This window comes from Mus caroli, unplaced genomic scaffold, assembly GCF_978045245.1.
Source record: "Mus caroli unplaced genomic scaffold, Mus_caroli_1 scaffold_4, whole genome shotgun sequence".
NCBI lineage: Eukaryota > Metazoa > Chordata > Mammalia > Rodentia > Muridae > Mus > Mus caroli.
Window position 1 is genome coordinate 110,179,833 of NW_028227259.1, and position 18,024 is coordinate 110,197,856.

Genomic DNA, 18,024 nt, shown 5'->3' on the forward strand with positions numbered 1-18,024 from the left:
AATCTTTTTTTTTTTTTTTTTTTTTTGGTTTTTCGAGACAGGGTTTCTCTGTATTGTCCTGGAACTCACTTTGTAGACCAGGCTGGCCTCGAACTCAGAAATCCGCCTGCCTCTGCCTCCCAAGTGCTGGGATTAAAGGCGTGTGCCACCACCGCCCGGCTGAAGAATCTTTTAAAGACAGTGATGTAGTATGACTAACAAAGTTTAATTTTGTGTCAACCTTAGGCCAGATTAGAGGATGGAAAATTGGCAAAAGAAAATTTTAATACATTTGTAGATAGGGAAATGATGATGCTCATTTTTAAAAATGTTAAGATGTCTCCTATAAGAAACTAGCAGAATGTAGAGGCTAACAGAATAATGAGTAGAAAACAGTTAAATAAAAATGAGTCCAAGATTTTAAAGTAAGGGAGTTTAGTTAGTGGGTTTCTGAAATGATAGAAAGCTTTGCTGGAGAATTAGAGGTGATTTCTATAGGTAATTCTTGAAATTCAAAATGATATAGGTCAAGTTTATTTCATTACTAACATTAAAAGCTCCCTAATATTGCATCTTATATATTTTTTCTAATGTAGCTCCAGTAGTGATTCACCTCTGAAGATACTGTCATAATCCCTTAGAAGCGTTACCACATGAGTATTGTTCAGGCTATATAGCCTAGACCTCTTGGTGCTTCATTTTAGGCAAAGGGTCCTCTGAATCTTGGCCTCTGGCTAATGTCCCTACTTGGCTATACTTGGAGGTCTTAGTTGTTTGCATTTTATAAGCGAGAAACTTCATTACAGGGGTTTGGTTTGACTTCATTTAACAATGCCTTTTTAGTACTTGCTGTGTATACAGGTAATGTTCTGAGACCTTGGACTTTACCTGTGAACAGAATGGACAGATAATTCTGCCTTTGTGGAACTAATTTCCAGTCTAAAGGAGTTAAACACACAGAATATAGTTTTAAAAATAATGTATGTTAGAAGATAAAAATTTTGAGAGGAAAGTTCAAGAAAAAGATGACATTTGAGCAAAGACTTGGAGGAGGTGGGGATGCAAACTCTGAGGCAGTCTGAACAAAGACTGTAAGAGACTTTAGGAAGTGCTAACTGAAGTTGTGTTGGTTCCAAATGAAGCCAAAAATATATTGGTAGCCTTGGGTTTTCTGTCTTTCTACTGAAATAAAATAGAAGGCTGTGATACAGATTTTTCTCCACAGCAGGTTTTAGAAGGATTTTTATTTCTCATCCTCCATGTTTCCTTATTTCATCCCTTCCTATGTAAATAGCAAATGGAAAAGCGAGAACATTCTTGGTAGAGGGAAATGCAAGAACAAAGGTAGGACTGAACTTCAAAGAGGAAGAAGGCTTATTTGACCAGAACAGACTATTTTTGCTGAGCAGTTTGAAGACAAGTTTAGAGAGGCAAGGTATAGCAAAAAGGCATTGAAAAATCAAAGGCAATCTGCTTATAAATAAGAACCAACAGAAAACAAAGTCCAGAAGAGGTGTGGTAGTGAGCACCACAGATGGAAGGGGGAAGCAGTTTTGGTAGAAGGAGCAGTAAGTGGAAACATGGGTATATATGTGCTGTGCTCCGTCAACAGCAAGGAGCCTTTGTAAGTAGAGTAGAGCAGATGAGGGTGTGAGGTAATCCTTGGGGTTAAGAGATGATAGATAGGGCAGAGCATATATGGTTTCTCAACCTGGGCACTGTTGACATTTTGGATTAGCTGATATTTTATAGGCTAATGTGTGCATCCCCATTTTGTGCAATCACTGCAGAATGTTGGTTCCTATGTGGTCGATGTCAGTAGTACTTATGTGCCTAGATGTGAGAACTAGAAATGTTTATAGACATTGCAGTGTTCCTTGGTAGGTGTGTGAGAAGGAGGGAGGTGGTGTGATGGAGTTGCTTCTGGTTAGCAATGCAAGTGTGAGGACCTGAGTGTGAATCCCCATCACCCAAGTCAGCAGTAGAGACTTGCAGTGTGACTTGCTGTGCTCACTAGATCCAAGGCTCAGCCAGAGGCCATCTCAAGGGAGTGAAGCAAAGACAGAGCAGAACACTTGATGTTGTCCTCTGATGTACACACACGTGAGGGGGGTCGCGGGGAGAGGGAAGGAGAGAGAAAGAGAGGGAAAGAGAGATTTAAGTTGACATAAAGTGGGAAACCATCATTGGACATGACTTACCTTATATTGTAACAGTTGTTCTGGCTTTTATCTTTACAGAAGGGGAGTAAACATGGAAGTAGGAAAAGGAGTTGGAAGACTTTGTAGTAATGTAGGGAAGGTTACAGTAGCAGGCAACGCTGTCAGCACAGGGGCATGAAAGGAGTTCCATTCAAGACCTGATGTCACACAGCTAGTTATTTTCATCATACTTTAGTTTTTGCTGGATATTCACAACTCAGAGTGTTATTTATGTAATAGTGATTCAAGCAGATAAAATACAGTTGATTCAAATGATTAGGGCAGATTTGTTTTCTGAATAAATTACTTTCTCACTTAATGGTAAAGAGATAAAAGTCATAGTTATATTTTAAAAGTTGTTTTAAAATATATTTTGGTAAGTTGGGAGAAAAGTTATTTACAGGATTTCTTTCTCGTTAGCATACTGATTTTGTGTGATAGAGTCCGTCTTAACTAATTACTGCATGTGAGCAGTGAGAGAGCTGCTGTGGTGAGAAGCGCTCTTGGTATTCTGCACAGTGCCTGAGCGGTGAGTGCTCAAAACACCAGTCATCTTGCGACCCTGCAGGGAGATAAAATACAGATTGAAAAGTCAAAGCTAAGATAGCTGCTGCAAACTCAGAACCAGCAGAAGTAACGAACCTCTCTGTTTTCTCTATTGGGCTAAAGTTCACCTTGAGGTTCTTTTTTATGTAGAGGACTTGCAGGAAATTTTATGTTGATAATGTTGTTTTCATCTAAGAATTGTCCTCTGTATGAGAGGTACAGGCATATGACTTTCCAAATTTAGTGTACAATACAAAAATCATATTAATAACATCAACTACTTAAACTACTTAGGAAACCTTTTAAGTGTTGGGTGGCTGTCAGGTTGGCAGTGGTAGATACAAATTTTGCAGTTTTTCAGTTTAAAGTAAGAATTTTGTCATTAGCAGCAAATAGTTTCTCTCTCTCTCTTTTTTTTTAAAGGAAAACTTCTTTTTTTCTTAATTGTAATTATTTATTATATGTAAATACACTGTAGCTGTCTTCAGACACACCAGAAGAGGGCATCAGATCCCATTACAGATGGTTGTGAGCCACCATGTTGTTGCTGGGATTTGAACTCAGGACCTCTGGAAGAGCAGTCAGTGCTCTTAACTGCTGAGCCATTCCTCTAGCCCTAGTTTTTTTTCCCTTTATAGCAACAGTTTTATTGCATTTGTGAGAAAATGTTTACTAAACACCCATGTCTGAAAAACATGGGTTTGCAAAATGTAATTTATTCTTTGACAATGTCTTACCTGATAGAAATGCATTTTTAGTATATTCATCCCCATTATTCTTTCTCATTCCTCTTGAACTCTCTCTGTGTCTCTTCCCAATACCCCCTTTTATGTTTATGTCTCTTTCTGTGACCTGCTGAGTTTGATTAGGGTTGGTTGAATGAGCATTGGTGTGTATTTAAATAAACATGGAACATGGGCAACTTACCAGTGGATACCTTAAAGAAAATGACTCCCTCTCCCTGAGCAGCCATTAACTGCCTGCCAGTGGTTCCTCAGCCTGCTGGTTGTGCTTTGCGCACCCCTCTCCAGGCCAGACAGCATTGCACAACACTCCTCCTGATTCTTTGACTCTTATGTTCTTTCTGCCCCATCCTCACAGTGTTCCCTGAGTGGCAGGGGATGATACCAAAGTGCTCTATGGGGTTATGCCTGCTCAGTACTTGGGCCCATTAGGAATCTCTCCACTAACTACTGCCTACTATAAACAAGCTCCTCTGACCAGGACATATCAGAAGGAGTCTGCACCAACTCCTTTTAACAAGACCACAGTAAGGAATAGGTTCCTAGGGCCTGTTACCCAGCTGTGAGCCTTTGGCCAAGTTTATAGTACCATGAAAACCATAATTTTTTCTTCCATTCTAACTACTGAAAAGCGTTCTTTATAAAAACTACTTAATGCTACAATGGCTGTTTTTGGAAAGAATTGATACTTTGGTATGTAGCACAATTGCTTGATATGCATTTCCTGTTTCATTACATTGAGTAACAAAAAGATGTAGTTAAATCACAATTAACAATTATTCTGTCAAGGGCATTTTTAAGCAAAGGTGATGTTAAACTTGGTTGTTTTTCGTGTGTATGTGTATTTAATGTAATGGCTGCTAGATTAGCCTGGTGCTTCAGACTTCCTTGATTTGTACTGAAACGCCAGTTACCCACAATATTTGTATACTTTTTAATGTAAATGCTATAAAAAGGCAAATATTCTTGCTATTTATGAAAATAGTTTTGCTCTCATGGATTCCTGGAAAGGATCTCAGGAACTCTGATCAGCAAACCATTCTATGATAACTGCTCTTCTAAGATTAAAAACTAGAAAAATTTCAAGTGTGATGGTGTGTGCCTTTAGTCCCAGCACTCCAGAGGCAGAAAGGCAGGCAGATCTACATGAGTTTGAGGCAGTCTGGTCTACAAAGTGAGCTCTAGGACAGCCAGGGCTATAAAGAGATATCCTGTTTTGAAAAAAAAAAAAAAAATGGGCTGGTGGCATGGCTCAGCTTACTTGCTGCCAAGCCTGACCATATGAATTTGTGACTTTTCCGTGTGTGTGTGTGTGTGTGTGTGTGTGTGTGTGTGTATGTGTGTGTGTGCCAGTGCCACACCTACCTACAAATAAAGATTAGAAGTGAAGGATGAGACCACAACAGCAGACTCTTGCGGTACTGTATAAACCTATAGGATTTTGGAAATGGAAGAAAGATGATATTCTTCTGAGACTACTATTCAAAGTTTCCTTAAATAGCTTAGTAGTTGAAATAGATTTTTAAAAAGTTAAAAGGCTACAAGCAGATAGTTGGGTTGGGAGAAAGAAATGTTTGATGTAGTGAAAACCAACATGAAGTTCGATAGAACACCCAAAAGACGCCAAGAGACCCATTTCTTCATCTTGGACATTAGTTTGCAAACCTCAGAAGTGAAAAGATTAAATAATACTTTCATTTATTTGACTAAAGTCACTTTCTGGCTTAAAAGGCAAGATTGTGAGTATTATTTATGTGAAGTCATCATCTTTGTTTAGAGTAGAGACTACTTGTAAGTACAACTCAGCATTTGTACACATATAAATTAAGGTTGTTAACTCGGTATACTGTTGTATTTAATAAAAACACAGGGTAGTAGTAATGAGGCATTTTAAGGGACTTTACAGAAAGCATTTCAATAATAGTTTTTATAGTCATTATCAATTAATTTTGACCTTTAGTTTTTTAGTATGTTTGCTTCCTCCTATACTAGAATTTTTATTGTTTGTGATGCAAAAATTTACACTCATTTCTTTTATTCAAAAAAATTGAGAATTGAAATATTCACTGAGGCCTTGTCTCAGACACAGGGTCAAAAGATTGGTTTTAGTTTGTGATTTTACTTACTAAAATATCTTTATCCGTAACTGTGAATATTTCTAGTTGGAAATATAAATGTTCTTGAGATTTTAGATATTTTGGGAGCAATTAGTACAGAAAAACAAGTGTAGTATATTTACATTATAGTATACTCAGGACAAAAAGAACTTCTGGCATTTACTAAATGCTGACGTTTTGAGACTAGCAGTTATACAATAAGTTTATATATTACCTTTTTTGTAATACTAAGTTCCAAATACAAGACATTAAAATAATAGCCCTGAAGTCCACTAAATATTGATTACACTGAAAGTAATTTTAAGATAGAATTTTGTAGTTGATGGTCTCGTTTTCTTTGAAATATGAAGCTTTGTAAGCAAATAGTTTTTCAATAGATTATCATTTTGCCATTTTTTAAAATCTTTATTGAGTTAAAATGTTAATGCAGATGATTGTTTTAGTTGATTTGTGAGCATATATTGTGGGGTTTTCGTGGGTTTTTTTAAAAAAAAGATTTATGTACTTTATTTCTATGAGTACACTGTTGCTGTGTTCGACATACCAGAAGAGGACATCAGATCCCATTACAGATGGTTAGGCCAGCATGTGGTTGCTGGGAATTGAACTCAGGACCTCTGGAAGAGCAGTCAGTGCTCCTAACCACTGAGCCATCTCTCTAGGCCCTGTTGTTGTTGTTGTTTGTTTCTTTGTTTGTTTTTTGAGACAAGGTTTTTCTATGTAGCCTTGGCTGTCCTGGAATTTGCTTTGTAGACCAGGATGACCTGAAACAGAGATCTGCCTGCCTCTGCCTCCTGAGTTCTGGGATTAAAGGCTTGCAACACCACTGCCTGGTGAATATTTTTTATTTAATGAAACATTTTGTGGAGAAAATGGTGTATTTTATTAATAATCTCTTGTTGACTCTTTCAGGAATGGATCGTGATTATGGCCCTGGATCTTACGGAGGTCTGGCATTCAAGGATATTTATCTAAAAATTCTTCTTTTGAGTGCCAGTAAAGGTGAGCAGCATTTAATTTTTTTCTTTTTAAACTCTTATAGGGCTGGATCGTGACTATGGCCATGGATCATATGGGGGTCAGAGATCCATGGATTCCTACCTAAACCAGTCCTATGGCATGGACAATCACAGTGGTGGTGGTGGGGGTAGCAGGTAATAAATTGCTTAATCACTTGGCCAAATAATTAGACAACTATAAGATTCTGGATGTATTAAGTATTCCTTAGGCTTTTATGATACTTGAATTTTGCTGGTATTGAATACTCACCTTAAATATTTAAAGGTTCTAATTAATGGGCATAAAATTTTTCTCAGTCTCATGGCAGACATTATTTTAGGAGGATAGCATTTATCTCTTATTTCAGCGTAATAGAATAATACATTCTTTAACAGTGGACACTTTAAAAAGAACTTTTAGTTTTAGTTCCTTATCAGTCAAAATGTCCTGATGAAATGATAAAAATATTGTTAGAAATATTTATTTATGAACTATTGTTGAAAAAAAAAATGGGTTTTGTTTTTGTTTCTGATGTGGGCACTGTAACAGTAAAATAGCCTGCCTAGAGTGGCTTTACCTTTAGCCAGTCTAGCAGCTTTCAGTTTCTAAGAAACATTTAATTTTAATTTTTAAGCAAGTTTGAAGAGCGTATTGTAATAATAGAACTATTCTTTAAATCCGAATTGTTACAGGCAGCTTCTGCTTACATTCAAACACTTGTGCTTAAAAATTAGAGTGTTGTATTAAAGCCATGGACACTGCACCTTTAACTACAGTCTAGACCATTTCTGTTTTAGTGTGGATACTCTGTGAGATTTAAGTCAAACGACCACAGGTCTTAGGGTTGCTCATATTTTAGTAACTTTAAAGGGGTCTGGTTTTATTGAGATACAAAACTTGCTTCTAAATATAAACTAGACATTTGAGGTCATCATCCTTCGTAAACTGAAGGATCTGGATTCCTTAGTGATGGGCTTGAGCGGTGCTGGTTTTTCTGTGTGCTTCACGTGTGCCACTGGGGTTTATAGTAAAGTCAAGGAAACAAGCAGTTAAGTACTGTCCTTTAAAATGTCTAGATGGCTACCAGGCTTCAGAATTAAATAGTACCTTCAGTTGAATGACCTGTAAATCATTGACCAGTATAGCTTCATTTAAATGTTCTAGTGTATCGGTTACTGCCCTCTTACATTGTACTGTACATAAAGTATTTCTGTAGCTGTTATCATTCATTTCCTGTGTAATTGTGAGCTTTTTAAAAACCGTTTTAAGATAACAAGCAACTCCTGTAATCCTTGTTTTGGATTGTGATAAGTAAATGATTTGCTTTTTTTCTGTTGAGACAGCGTGCTTACCTTTTAGAGTAGTTTTATGTGATAGTTTTCTGATAGGAAATACTTTTTCAAATAATTGCAGGCATTATAAAATGTATTCTTTCTCATCTGCTTTGAAAATCATTTGTAGAGGGTTTATTATATGTTAGTGGTCTTTTACTTTTACCTTCTATTTTACATGTTCAGTCTTGTAGATTTGTTAGATATACTAGTCTATATCAGAGTGTTTAAGGACTGGCCCTGGCTGAAGTTTGGCAGAATGTCAAACTTTATAATCTGAGATAATTCCTCAGCTTTGGCTATTACAGTCAAAATGAGGCAGTTTTGTGATATAGATTATTGAGGTGCAAAGAATCAGTGTCACAAAGAACCCCCCATTTATGCAGCCTTCAACTTGTGTCCCTACGAAAAGCCAAAATATTGTAAATATTTTGTAATTTTCAGAATTAGGGAAGGAGTAAAGAAAGTTTAATTAGTTTGTAAAGTTTAGCAAATAATCTTTTCTAAGACTAGGGCTGGGCTTTAATTATTAGACAGATGAGTCTTATTAAAATAGAAAAGCCGCTAAAAGGCAGAGTGTAAAACTAAAGTTAACTGAGCTCAATTTATATTTAGAAACTGACTCAGATAGCTTTCTGTCTGGTCTCATGTTGAACTGCCCAGCCCTAATCAAGTGTGAGCAAAAGTAGAACTATGCAAACCACTATGGTATAAATGAATTTTAGTTGATAAATGTCATCTGATAACTTGTCTTTTGAATTGTCTAACATTAGTAAGCTTACTTTTGTTTTTTCCCTCACTGTGCAACTTTTCCAGGTTTGGACCTTATGAGTCTTACGACTCCAGGTCTTCTCTGGGTGGGCGAGATCTGTACAGATCTGGCTATGGTTTTAATGAACCCGAACAAACCCGCTTCGGAGGTAGTTATGGTGGTCGATTTGAGAGCTCCTACCGGAATAGCCTTGACTCTTTCGGAGGTAGAAACCAGGGCGGGTCTAGCTGGGAAGCACCTTACTCCCGTTCAAAATTGAGGCCTGGGTTTATGGAGGACAGAGGAAGAGAGAATTACTCTTCCTACAGCAGTTTTTCTTCACCCCATATGAAGCCTGCACCTGTAGGCTCTCGGGGGAGAGGAACGCCTGCTTATCCTGAAAGTACGTTTGGAAGCAGAAGCTATGATGCTTTTGGAGGACCATCAACAGGCAGAGGCCGAGGCCGAGGAGTAAGTACAACAGAATCTTTCCAGATTCTTTTCAATAGTCACTCTTTTAAACCCTTTCAAGACCATGTTTTCAACGAGAACAAACACTGTTTGTCCCAGTGTATTTTAACTAGAAGCTGAGTTATAACATTTTAGGTTGGCTGCAAAAGTTTTCCAGCACCTTAGAAAATAAGTTGCAGTGTGAGATGATTATTCATGAAGTTATCTCAAATCTCCCTTTATGAAAAAGGTGAGGATTTTAGGTTTGGTCTAAAAGGGGTTAAAAGGAGTTGCACTTTTCCTTGTAAACACTAGCAGTTTTGCTAGTGAGATAGTTGTTGGGTTATTGTAAAAGCTAACAACCCTTTTTGAGCTTCTGAGGAGGTTAAAGGTGCAATGTATAATATGATATTTATCCTTTGTAACTAAACTCTAGCAAGGAGAATCCCTGCAAGGTTCTATGTTTCCTGTTAAACTCACGAGATCAAAAGTCAGCGATAGATGAGGACTAGCCAGGTTTACGTGGTGAAGAAGTTGATGTGTATTCTAGATGGCAGAATGATTTGAGATCAATATTATTTTGGTGACTTGCTCTCTTACTGTATATCCTATTGACTTTTCATTTCCTCTAGCTTTATTGAGAAAGAATCTCTTACTTGAATATATGTTTATGGTTCCTTCCTAGGAAGTAATATTTTGCAAGTTATTGTCTAACTGGATAAATATACTAGCTTATAGGTGTTTAATTTCAGAATATAGTGTAACAGTTATGCTTTGTGGTTTGGGTAACTTGGTGATAAATTTTTACCTATTTAGGTGTATAGATTATGGGATTATGTAGTTTGGGCATATAAATGCTATCGTATATTTATATTTTTATAGTATAAGATGTTTTATTAAAGTCAGTTGTGTTTATTCTTCTTGCAGAAAAAAGTATTTTGTGAAAAACTATACTATAGTAGGGCATGTGGTTTGACTGTTGATTAGCCTTCGATCATCACTGTAGCTTGTCTTCCTGTAGGAAGTTTGCATTTTTAACAGTCACTCTTTACTTCACATAAAATGCATTGCACCTTTAATGTTTGTACTGAAGGTTTTTCTGATGTGACCATATAAATTACATGAAACATTTATGTAAATCTCACAGGTTAGGTAGATCTTTCTAGTCATATATTACTGTATAAGCAGCAGTGTTGGTGCTCCATACTGATGATTTGTAGGTTACTTCAAAGTAGTTGGAGGAGTAGGCTTTGGGTTTTGAAACTGAAAATACATTCTAGTTCAAAAATTTGGAAAAATATTTATTCTCTTCTGTGCTGTATAATCTTAGGCAAAGGATTTTTTTTTTTCCTTAATGAAGACTCAGGCATCTCTTTTGTTTGTTTCCTTGATAGTAGAACTGAGTATTCCTGTACTCTGTATTTACAGTTCTGGTCTGAGTGGACTTCTCTCTCCTTCCTTCTGTTAGCCAAGTAGATTAACTGGTAGGATCTTCGTTCTAGCCTTCACTTGTACAATTCCCATTGGGACCTTCTCTTTAGATTACTCCTCAATCTTTACCTTCTAAAAGTAAGACTAGCAGAATAAGTTTCTACGCACATGACCTCTTGGTATAGTGGATTTTGTTAATGGTAAGAGAAGAGGAAGGGGCAGAGTCATTTGCTGGTGTGACTCTTTCATCTGTAACCTTGTTTCTTGGGCTTCTGGGGTCCGACTTGTCCTGTAGGTAGGAGTGTGAGTGGCACGTCAGATGCAGTCCTTTATCTGAAGTGTCTCGGAAGCGGATGCTTGCTTGTGCTTGACCTCTCCTGCTCCATGCTGATGTTCCAGCTCATCTTCTCACTCCTGTTTTCAACAGAGAGAATCCTAAATGATTCTTTTTTCTCTAAACTACAAATATGGTCATCTTTTAAGCAAGGTTTTAGTGAAATAAAGGTTTCTTCTAAGGTCTTTGATGGGAAAACATCAAGTAGGAACTCTGAAGAGGAGTTGTCAGAGAGTTGTACAAGTGGTGACCTTCTGACAGGCACACGGTGGTGTTTATGATCTCTAACAATTTTGAATTGTAAAATTTTTTAAAAAAGACATACCCACCCATGTAATATTGGAAATTCTAATTTATTGGAATTAAGTTCATGTAATAATTTATAAAATTTGTAAATGTGCTTTCTCAGAGTGGACATGTAAAATTCAGTTACGTTCCACAGAATTTTCAGGTGAAAACTAGTAAATAGGCGACAAACGAATTGTATTAATTCATAGTTAATCTATTGACATTATGCTAATGTTTTTTGATTTCACAAATTACAGCATATGGGTGATTTTGGAAGCTTCCATAGACCTGGAATTATTGTTGACTATCAAAACAAACCTGCCAATGTGACGATTGCTACTGCAAGAGGAATAAAAAGAAAAATGATGCAAATATTTATTAAGCCCGGAGGAGCCTTTATCAAGAAACCTAAGCTAGCAAAACCTATGGATAAGATGAACCTCAGCAAATCACCTAGTAAGTAAGACCGTTGCTCGGGACCATTGCTCTGTCCTTTTAGAGCACTCTGATCTGTGGTGACGCTTAGTGTTCACACAGAAAAGGGCATGCGTTATAACTGAAAATAACTGCGAGCCCCTCATGTGGTTATTAATCAATTGTTACTATCCACATGTATGTTTGATTGTTTTGTATGTATGTATGTACGTACGTGCATACGTACAGTGGCATGTGCTTGCCACAGTGTGCATGTAGAAGGGCAGACTACAACCTGCAGCACTTACTTCTGTTATTCCGCTCTGTGGGTCCCAGGAATTGACTTTAGGTCATCAGGCATGGTGGCAGGTGCCTTTCCTTGCTCATCCATAGTCAGCCCTCAAATGTGCCTTTAAAATTAATGTGCACTGGTCAATTTATTTTTCTCTGAGCCTTAGTTACCTCTCTTTCTTGAGACAAGGTCTCACTGTATAGTTCTGGATGGCCTAGAACTTGATATATAGACCAGGCTGGTCTTGAACTCGCAGAGATTCACTTGTCTCTGCCTTCTGAGTGATAAGATTGAGGGCATGTGATATTACACCCAGCATCATGTATTTTTTCAAAAAGACCTGTAATTAACCAGTAAGTCCATGTAAAGCTCACTAGCAGTCACTTGTCAGATAAGTGCAGACAGTACCATCTATGTCATGTCCTCCAGAGCGAGGAGTATATAAAATGTCTTTAACCAGCCTAGCATGTCTATGGAGAATTATAAAAACAATTGATTCATTGAAAAAAAATTCAATTGATTTAGAGAGGGAGGGAGAGGGTGCACATGTGTCAGAGGACAGTTTGTTGGAGTTGGTTCTTTCCTTCTAGCCTTTTGGGGTTCTAAGGATAATTTGAGGTTGCCAGACTTGCATGACAAACACTATCTGCTGAGCCATTTCACTACCTCCTTCTCCCTCTCTTTTGAAAATGTGATCATGTTCTGTAGTCCTGGCTGGCTCATTATTGGCCTATAGAATCTGAGATGGTTTCCATTTCAAGGTGGTCAAGTTAGCTTTGGCCACAAATAGACCAGCTCAGGGTAATCTTCCTGCATTGGGTCCTGATCATTGGAATTATGGCTATTTGCCAGTGTGCTTGGTAGCTGTGGAGAAATTTCTACACTGCTGTAAAAATATGAACAACGGAGCATGCACTATGAAAAAGAGCCTGGCATCCCTCAGGTGATTATACTGAATTATATGACTCAGCAATCCATTCCTAGAGATATACCCACAAAAACCTACTGGTCCTCACAAAAGCACATATGTACTGTGTAGTGTTTGGCCAAGGATGAATTGTATATACAAAGAGAATACAGAATAAGTTCTTTGCAATACAAATGATGTTATATTTTTCAAACTTGTCTTGAGGAAACTATAAACTTTTTTTTTTTTTTACCAAAACAATTTTAAAATCTGAGCTTATTGAGTAGTTTCTTTTTTTTTTTTTTAAAAAAGCTCTATTTATTTAAAACATTTTTTATTTGATATTTTCTTCATTTACATTTCAAATGCTATCCCAAAAGTCCCCTATACCCTCCCCCAACCCTGCTACCCAACCCACCCACTCCTGCTTCCTGGCCCTGGCATTCCCCTGTACTGGGGCATATAATCTTTGCAAGACCAAGGGATCTCTCTTCCCAATGATGGCCTATTAGGCCATCTTCTGCTATATATGCAGCTAGAGACACGAGCTCTGGGGGTACTGGTTAGTTCATATTGTTCTTCCTCCTATAGGGTTGCAGACCCCTTCAGCTCCTTTCAGTACATTGTAGCTGTCTTCAGACACTCTGGCCCTGCTCACTTGCTGTAGAGGGGGAAGAAGAAGGCATCAGATCTTATTATGGATGGTTGTGAGCCACCATGTGGTTGCTGGGATTTGAACTCACGGCCTTCCAAAGAGCAGTCAGTGCTCTTAACCGCTGAGCCATCTCTCCAGCCCCTTATTGAGTAGTTTCATTGAAGGAATTGCTTTAAACAATAGTGACGATAGTAAGGATTCCTTCTAAAAGGGGTCAATGAGCAATCAAGCCTAGAATAGTTTCTAATTAAGTATATTTTAATTTAAAAGTAGGTGCTTATTGTAATTTTGCAATATCAACAGTGTATTTGTTTTTGAATGTTTTATCTCCATTTAAATTAAGTATTAGTAAGTATATACAATTTGATAAAAGCATGTTTTTAAAGTGTTATTTTTTCTTTTGGGGGGTACTTTCCAGATTGATTTATTTATATTTTCTGTGTATGAATGTTTTGCTTATATGCATATTTGTATACCATATGCATGAATGGTCCTCATAGAGGCCAGAAGAGGGTGTTGTGTCCCCTGGAATTGGAGTTAGGGATAGTTGTGAGCTCTCAGGAGTGTTAGGAATTGAAGCCAAGCCCTTTGGAAGAAGACTCAGTGCTCTTAGCCATCTCTCCAGCCAGCTCCAGATTTTAAGTGTTAGTATTTACTGAATGCTTCCTGTACATGGCACTAGTTAAAGAGTATACACACATTACTTGGTTTATTTTTTTTTTAAAGATTTATTTCTTATATGTAAGTACACTGTAGCTGTCTTCAGACACACCAGAAGAGGGAGTCAGATCTCATTACGGATGGTTGTGAGCCACCATGTGGTTGCTGGGATTTGAACTCTGGACCTTTGGAAGAGCAGTCGGGTGCTCTTACCCACTGAGCCATCTCACCAGCCCACTTGGTTTATTTTTAAGCCAAGCTGATGAGGGGTAGTTATGTGTGCCAAACTTTATAGAGCTGACATAACAGCAAAGACAGATAATTGGTGTCTTGGGTCAACACCCAGGAAGTGGCAGAGCCAGGTTATACTAAGGCATCTTCTGTGCCTAAAAGCTCTGCACCTGGACCTCTTTTCAACTATAACAGAGTTTGCTTCACATTATTTCCCATCATTTATTTAATTATTTTGAATGTAGTTATCCCATGCCTTGAACTTTGTAGTGGAGGAGGAACTTAAAGTCTACATGCTCCTGCCTCTGCTTCCTAGGTGCTTGAAATTATAGGCACGGGGCACTGGGCCTGATTTATTTATATTTTGTGCTATGCATTTATATATGTATTGATGGTGGGGGCTACATGTGTTCATGTATGTGGAGACCAAACATGAACATCAGGCATCTTTCTCAGTTGTTTATTTGTGGCAAGGTTTCCCACTGAACCTGGAACTTAGCAATTTTGATTTGATTGTTTGTCCAGCAAGCTCCAAAGATCCTTGTATGTCTGCCTCTCCAGCCCTGGAATGACAAGTGTCTGCTGTCCTGCCCAGCTTCTTAAGTGGGTGTTAGGGATCCTGTACTCAGGTCTTTATGCTTGTGTAGCAAACATTTCACCCACTGAGCTGTATCTCCGCAGCACCTCCCTCCCGCCCTCCTGCCTCTCTCCCTCTTCATTCATTTATATATTTGCATCTGTGGTACCCATACCTGTGTGTGCATATGCAGAGGGCAGAGGATAATTTTGGGTTTCCTGCTGTATCATTCTTTATGTCCTTGAGACAAACTCCTGAATCAGAAGTTAGACTGGTAGACTGCAAAATCCCTGACTCCTTTCTTCACACCCCACAGTGTTGTTTTAGGCACTGGTGTGACCACAGCCTGCTCTTTACATGAGTGCTAGAGATAGACCCTCCATGCGTGTGCAGTAAGCACTCCTACCCATCTCCTCAGTTTCATTTTTAATTTTAAAGAACTTTTTCTCAGGGCTCAGTGGTTAGAGTTCCTTCTGCAGAGGACCCAGGTTCGGTTCATAGCACCCACATGGCAGCCAACATCTATATGTAACTCCAGTTGCAGGTTTTGGCCTCCATGAACACTGCATATACATTATACATGTGGTACATTTGCATACATACAAACAAAAATATACATAAAATAAAAATAATTAAAAAAACTTTTTCTAATTACAGACATTTTAATCTGTCATTAAAAATAGGAAATATAGTACTAGATGCTTTGTCCAGATTAATTGAATATAAAACTTAAGAATAAGCAAAAATATGCAGATTTAAGCAAAAATACGTAGTAAATAGTTACATAGAAATGAAGCAGACATAGAAAGTCACAATGTATTAAAATGAAGTTTTTTTCCCCCCTAATCTTAGCAAAAACTGATCCTAAAAATGAAGAAGAAGAAAAGCGGCGAATTGAGGCTCGGCGAGAGAAGCAAAGACGTAGACGAGAAAAAAACAGTGAAAAATATGGAGATGGATACAGGTTTGTGGTCACTAAATCAAAGATGAGGCTTATTAAAAGGTAGATTTTTTAAGCTAGGTGCGTTTCCTAAGCATAATATCACATAGACCACATAATGAGACCCTATCTCGAAAAAGTTTACTAAAATTGGCAAATTTATTTTACAGAATATGAAAAAGTTTAAATCAACAGAGATTTGACTAAATTAATAAAGGACTGGCGCTAGGGCTGTTGGTAGAGTGTTTGCCTTCGATACACAAAGCCTTGATAAACTACTCATTACTCAGTACTGCATAAACCAAATATACCAGTATGTAACTATAAGCCCAGCACTTGAGTGGCAGAAGCCAGACTATAGTCTCGAGATTTGACTACAGAGACACTGATGTTCTCGACTAGGAAAGTTTGTGTTTTATAAGTTTGCTAGAGAAAGTTGTGAAGGAATGATGAATGAATAGGCATTGGCAGTTTTGGATAATGATTCATTGAAAGGTTATAATGTGGGCTTGGGAAGTGGGTTAGTGGGTAAGAGTGTATGCTGCACAGCACAAGGAACGGCCCGCATGCGAATCCCCATCACTGCAGAGAGATGGCGAGCATGCTGTCAGCAGTGGGCACAGGAGGGTCTCAGGGAAATTGTTCATGAACCCTCAGGTACACAGATATATCAGGGAGGCACACTGATAAGTGCTTGGTGTGATGCCCAGCACTGAAAACAGGCTGTGATAGGCAGGTGACAGAATTATTAGCCTGTAAGTAGACTGCATTTATATTAGCATGTAGTACATATATAATGATATGCTAAATAAAAAGATTTGATTAAACAACAAACTTTTAGAATCAGTTTAGACCCTCATATCCTGTGTATAGAGATTAGAAATTAAAAAAAATGTAAAAGTAAAAGGATTTTCTTCTCTAACATTTTCCGGGCTTAAAGTCAGTTATTATAGGTATGAAAGAAATGATGAGGTCTGGAAAGATGGCTCAGCAGTAAGAAGAATGTGTTGCTTTTCCAAACCCATGTTTAGTTCCCAGCTTGTTGTGAGTGTGAGGCACAGATTGGCCTGTTATTATCTTCAGGGGATCCAGTGGCCTCTTCTGGCCTCCTTGGATAGCTCCCACCCCTACCTAAATAAAAGTAAAATGGATTTTAGAAAAAGGTGAATAGATTTGACTGGGGACTCAAAATCTTTTTTTTTTAAACAAAAGATTTATTTATATTTCATGAATATGAATCTTTGCGTGCATGTATGTATATCCATCGTATGTGTGCAGCAGCTGCAGAAGTCATAGGGCATAGGATCTTCTACCCTGTGGGTGCTCTTAATCAGTGAGCCTTGTGGGCTTTTGCTCATCCACTTTGGCATGTCCTTGCTCACCTCATGTTTAGGCAGTCATGTTGGTGAGTTTTTATGGTGTAGCTTCTGACATTTCTAGGAGACACAATTTCACAACAAATTCCCCAATCCTTTGGCTCTTACAGTCTTTCCCCTTCTTCTGCAATGTTTCTGAGACTTGGCAGACTTAGGTTTGGCAGTTGTTTGGGGACGAGGTTCCATAACTCTGCATTTTGCTTGATTGTGGTTTTCTGTAGTGGTCTTTGTGTGTTGCAAAGCCAGGTTTCCTTTATGAGAGGTGAAAACTGCACTTACCCATGGCTACAAGGACAAGTGTTTTAGTGTACTTGGGCCTTGTGTTGGTTTGGTAAGTGGTGGTTGTAGGTTCTTCTTCAGATCTAGGACCTCACTAGCCTTCAGTAGTTGGCTAGGTTTCTAGGATTGGCCATGATTCTCTCTAGTTGAGTAGGTCCTAAGTCCAATTAGAGAGCTATTGGTTACTGCCGGGGTGTGGGTGCCTGCTGCATTTAAATATTTGTCTTTCTGGGTCTGGGGTAACTCACTCAGTACTTTTTTAAAAAACAAAAACAAAAAAAACTTTTCATCTATTCACTTGCAAAATTGATGGCTTCATTTTTTCGCAGCTGAGTAGTATTTCATAGTGTATATGCACCATATTTGTTATCCATTTGTTAGCTGAAGGACATTGAGGTTGTTTATATCTCCCAGCTACTATGACTAGAGCAGTGAACACATCTGAGCAATTATCTGTGGAGTAGGATGTTGAGTTCTTGGGGCCAGGAGTGGTGTAGCGGGGTCCTCTGGTAGATTTATTTTT

General features: G+C 38.1%; 1 protein-coding gene across 4 annotated transcripts in view; it reads left to right on the top strand.

Annotated features, from left to right (window-relative positions):
• Znf326 (zinc finger protein 326) overlaps window positions 1-18,024 on the top strand; it is a 38,282-nt gene that overhangs the window by 3,357 nt on the left and 16,901 nt on the right. For 2 of the 4 annotated variants that reach the window (XM_021162275.3, XM_029477582.2), the window contains exons 3-7: window positions 6,499-6,534; window positions 6,629-6,740; window positions 8,733-9,138; window positions 11,428-11,626; window positions 15,759-15,870. In XM_021162275.3, coding sequence (XP_021017934.1) covers window positions 6,499-6,534; window positions 6,629-6,740; window positions 8,733-9,138; window positions 11,428-11,626; window positions 15,759-15,870 — 865 coding nt within the window. Of the gene's footprint in view, window positions 1-6,498; window positions 6,589-6,628; window positions 6,741-8,732; window positions 9,139-11,427; window positions 11,627-15,758; window positions 15,871-18,024 lie in introns of all 4 variants that reach the window. The other 2 variants (XM_085836964.1, XM_029477583.2) reach the window with 2 other exon arrangements.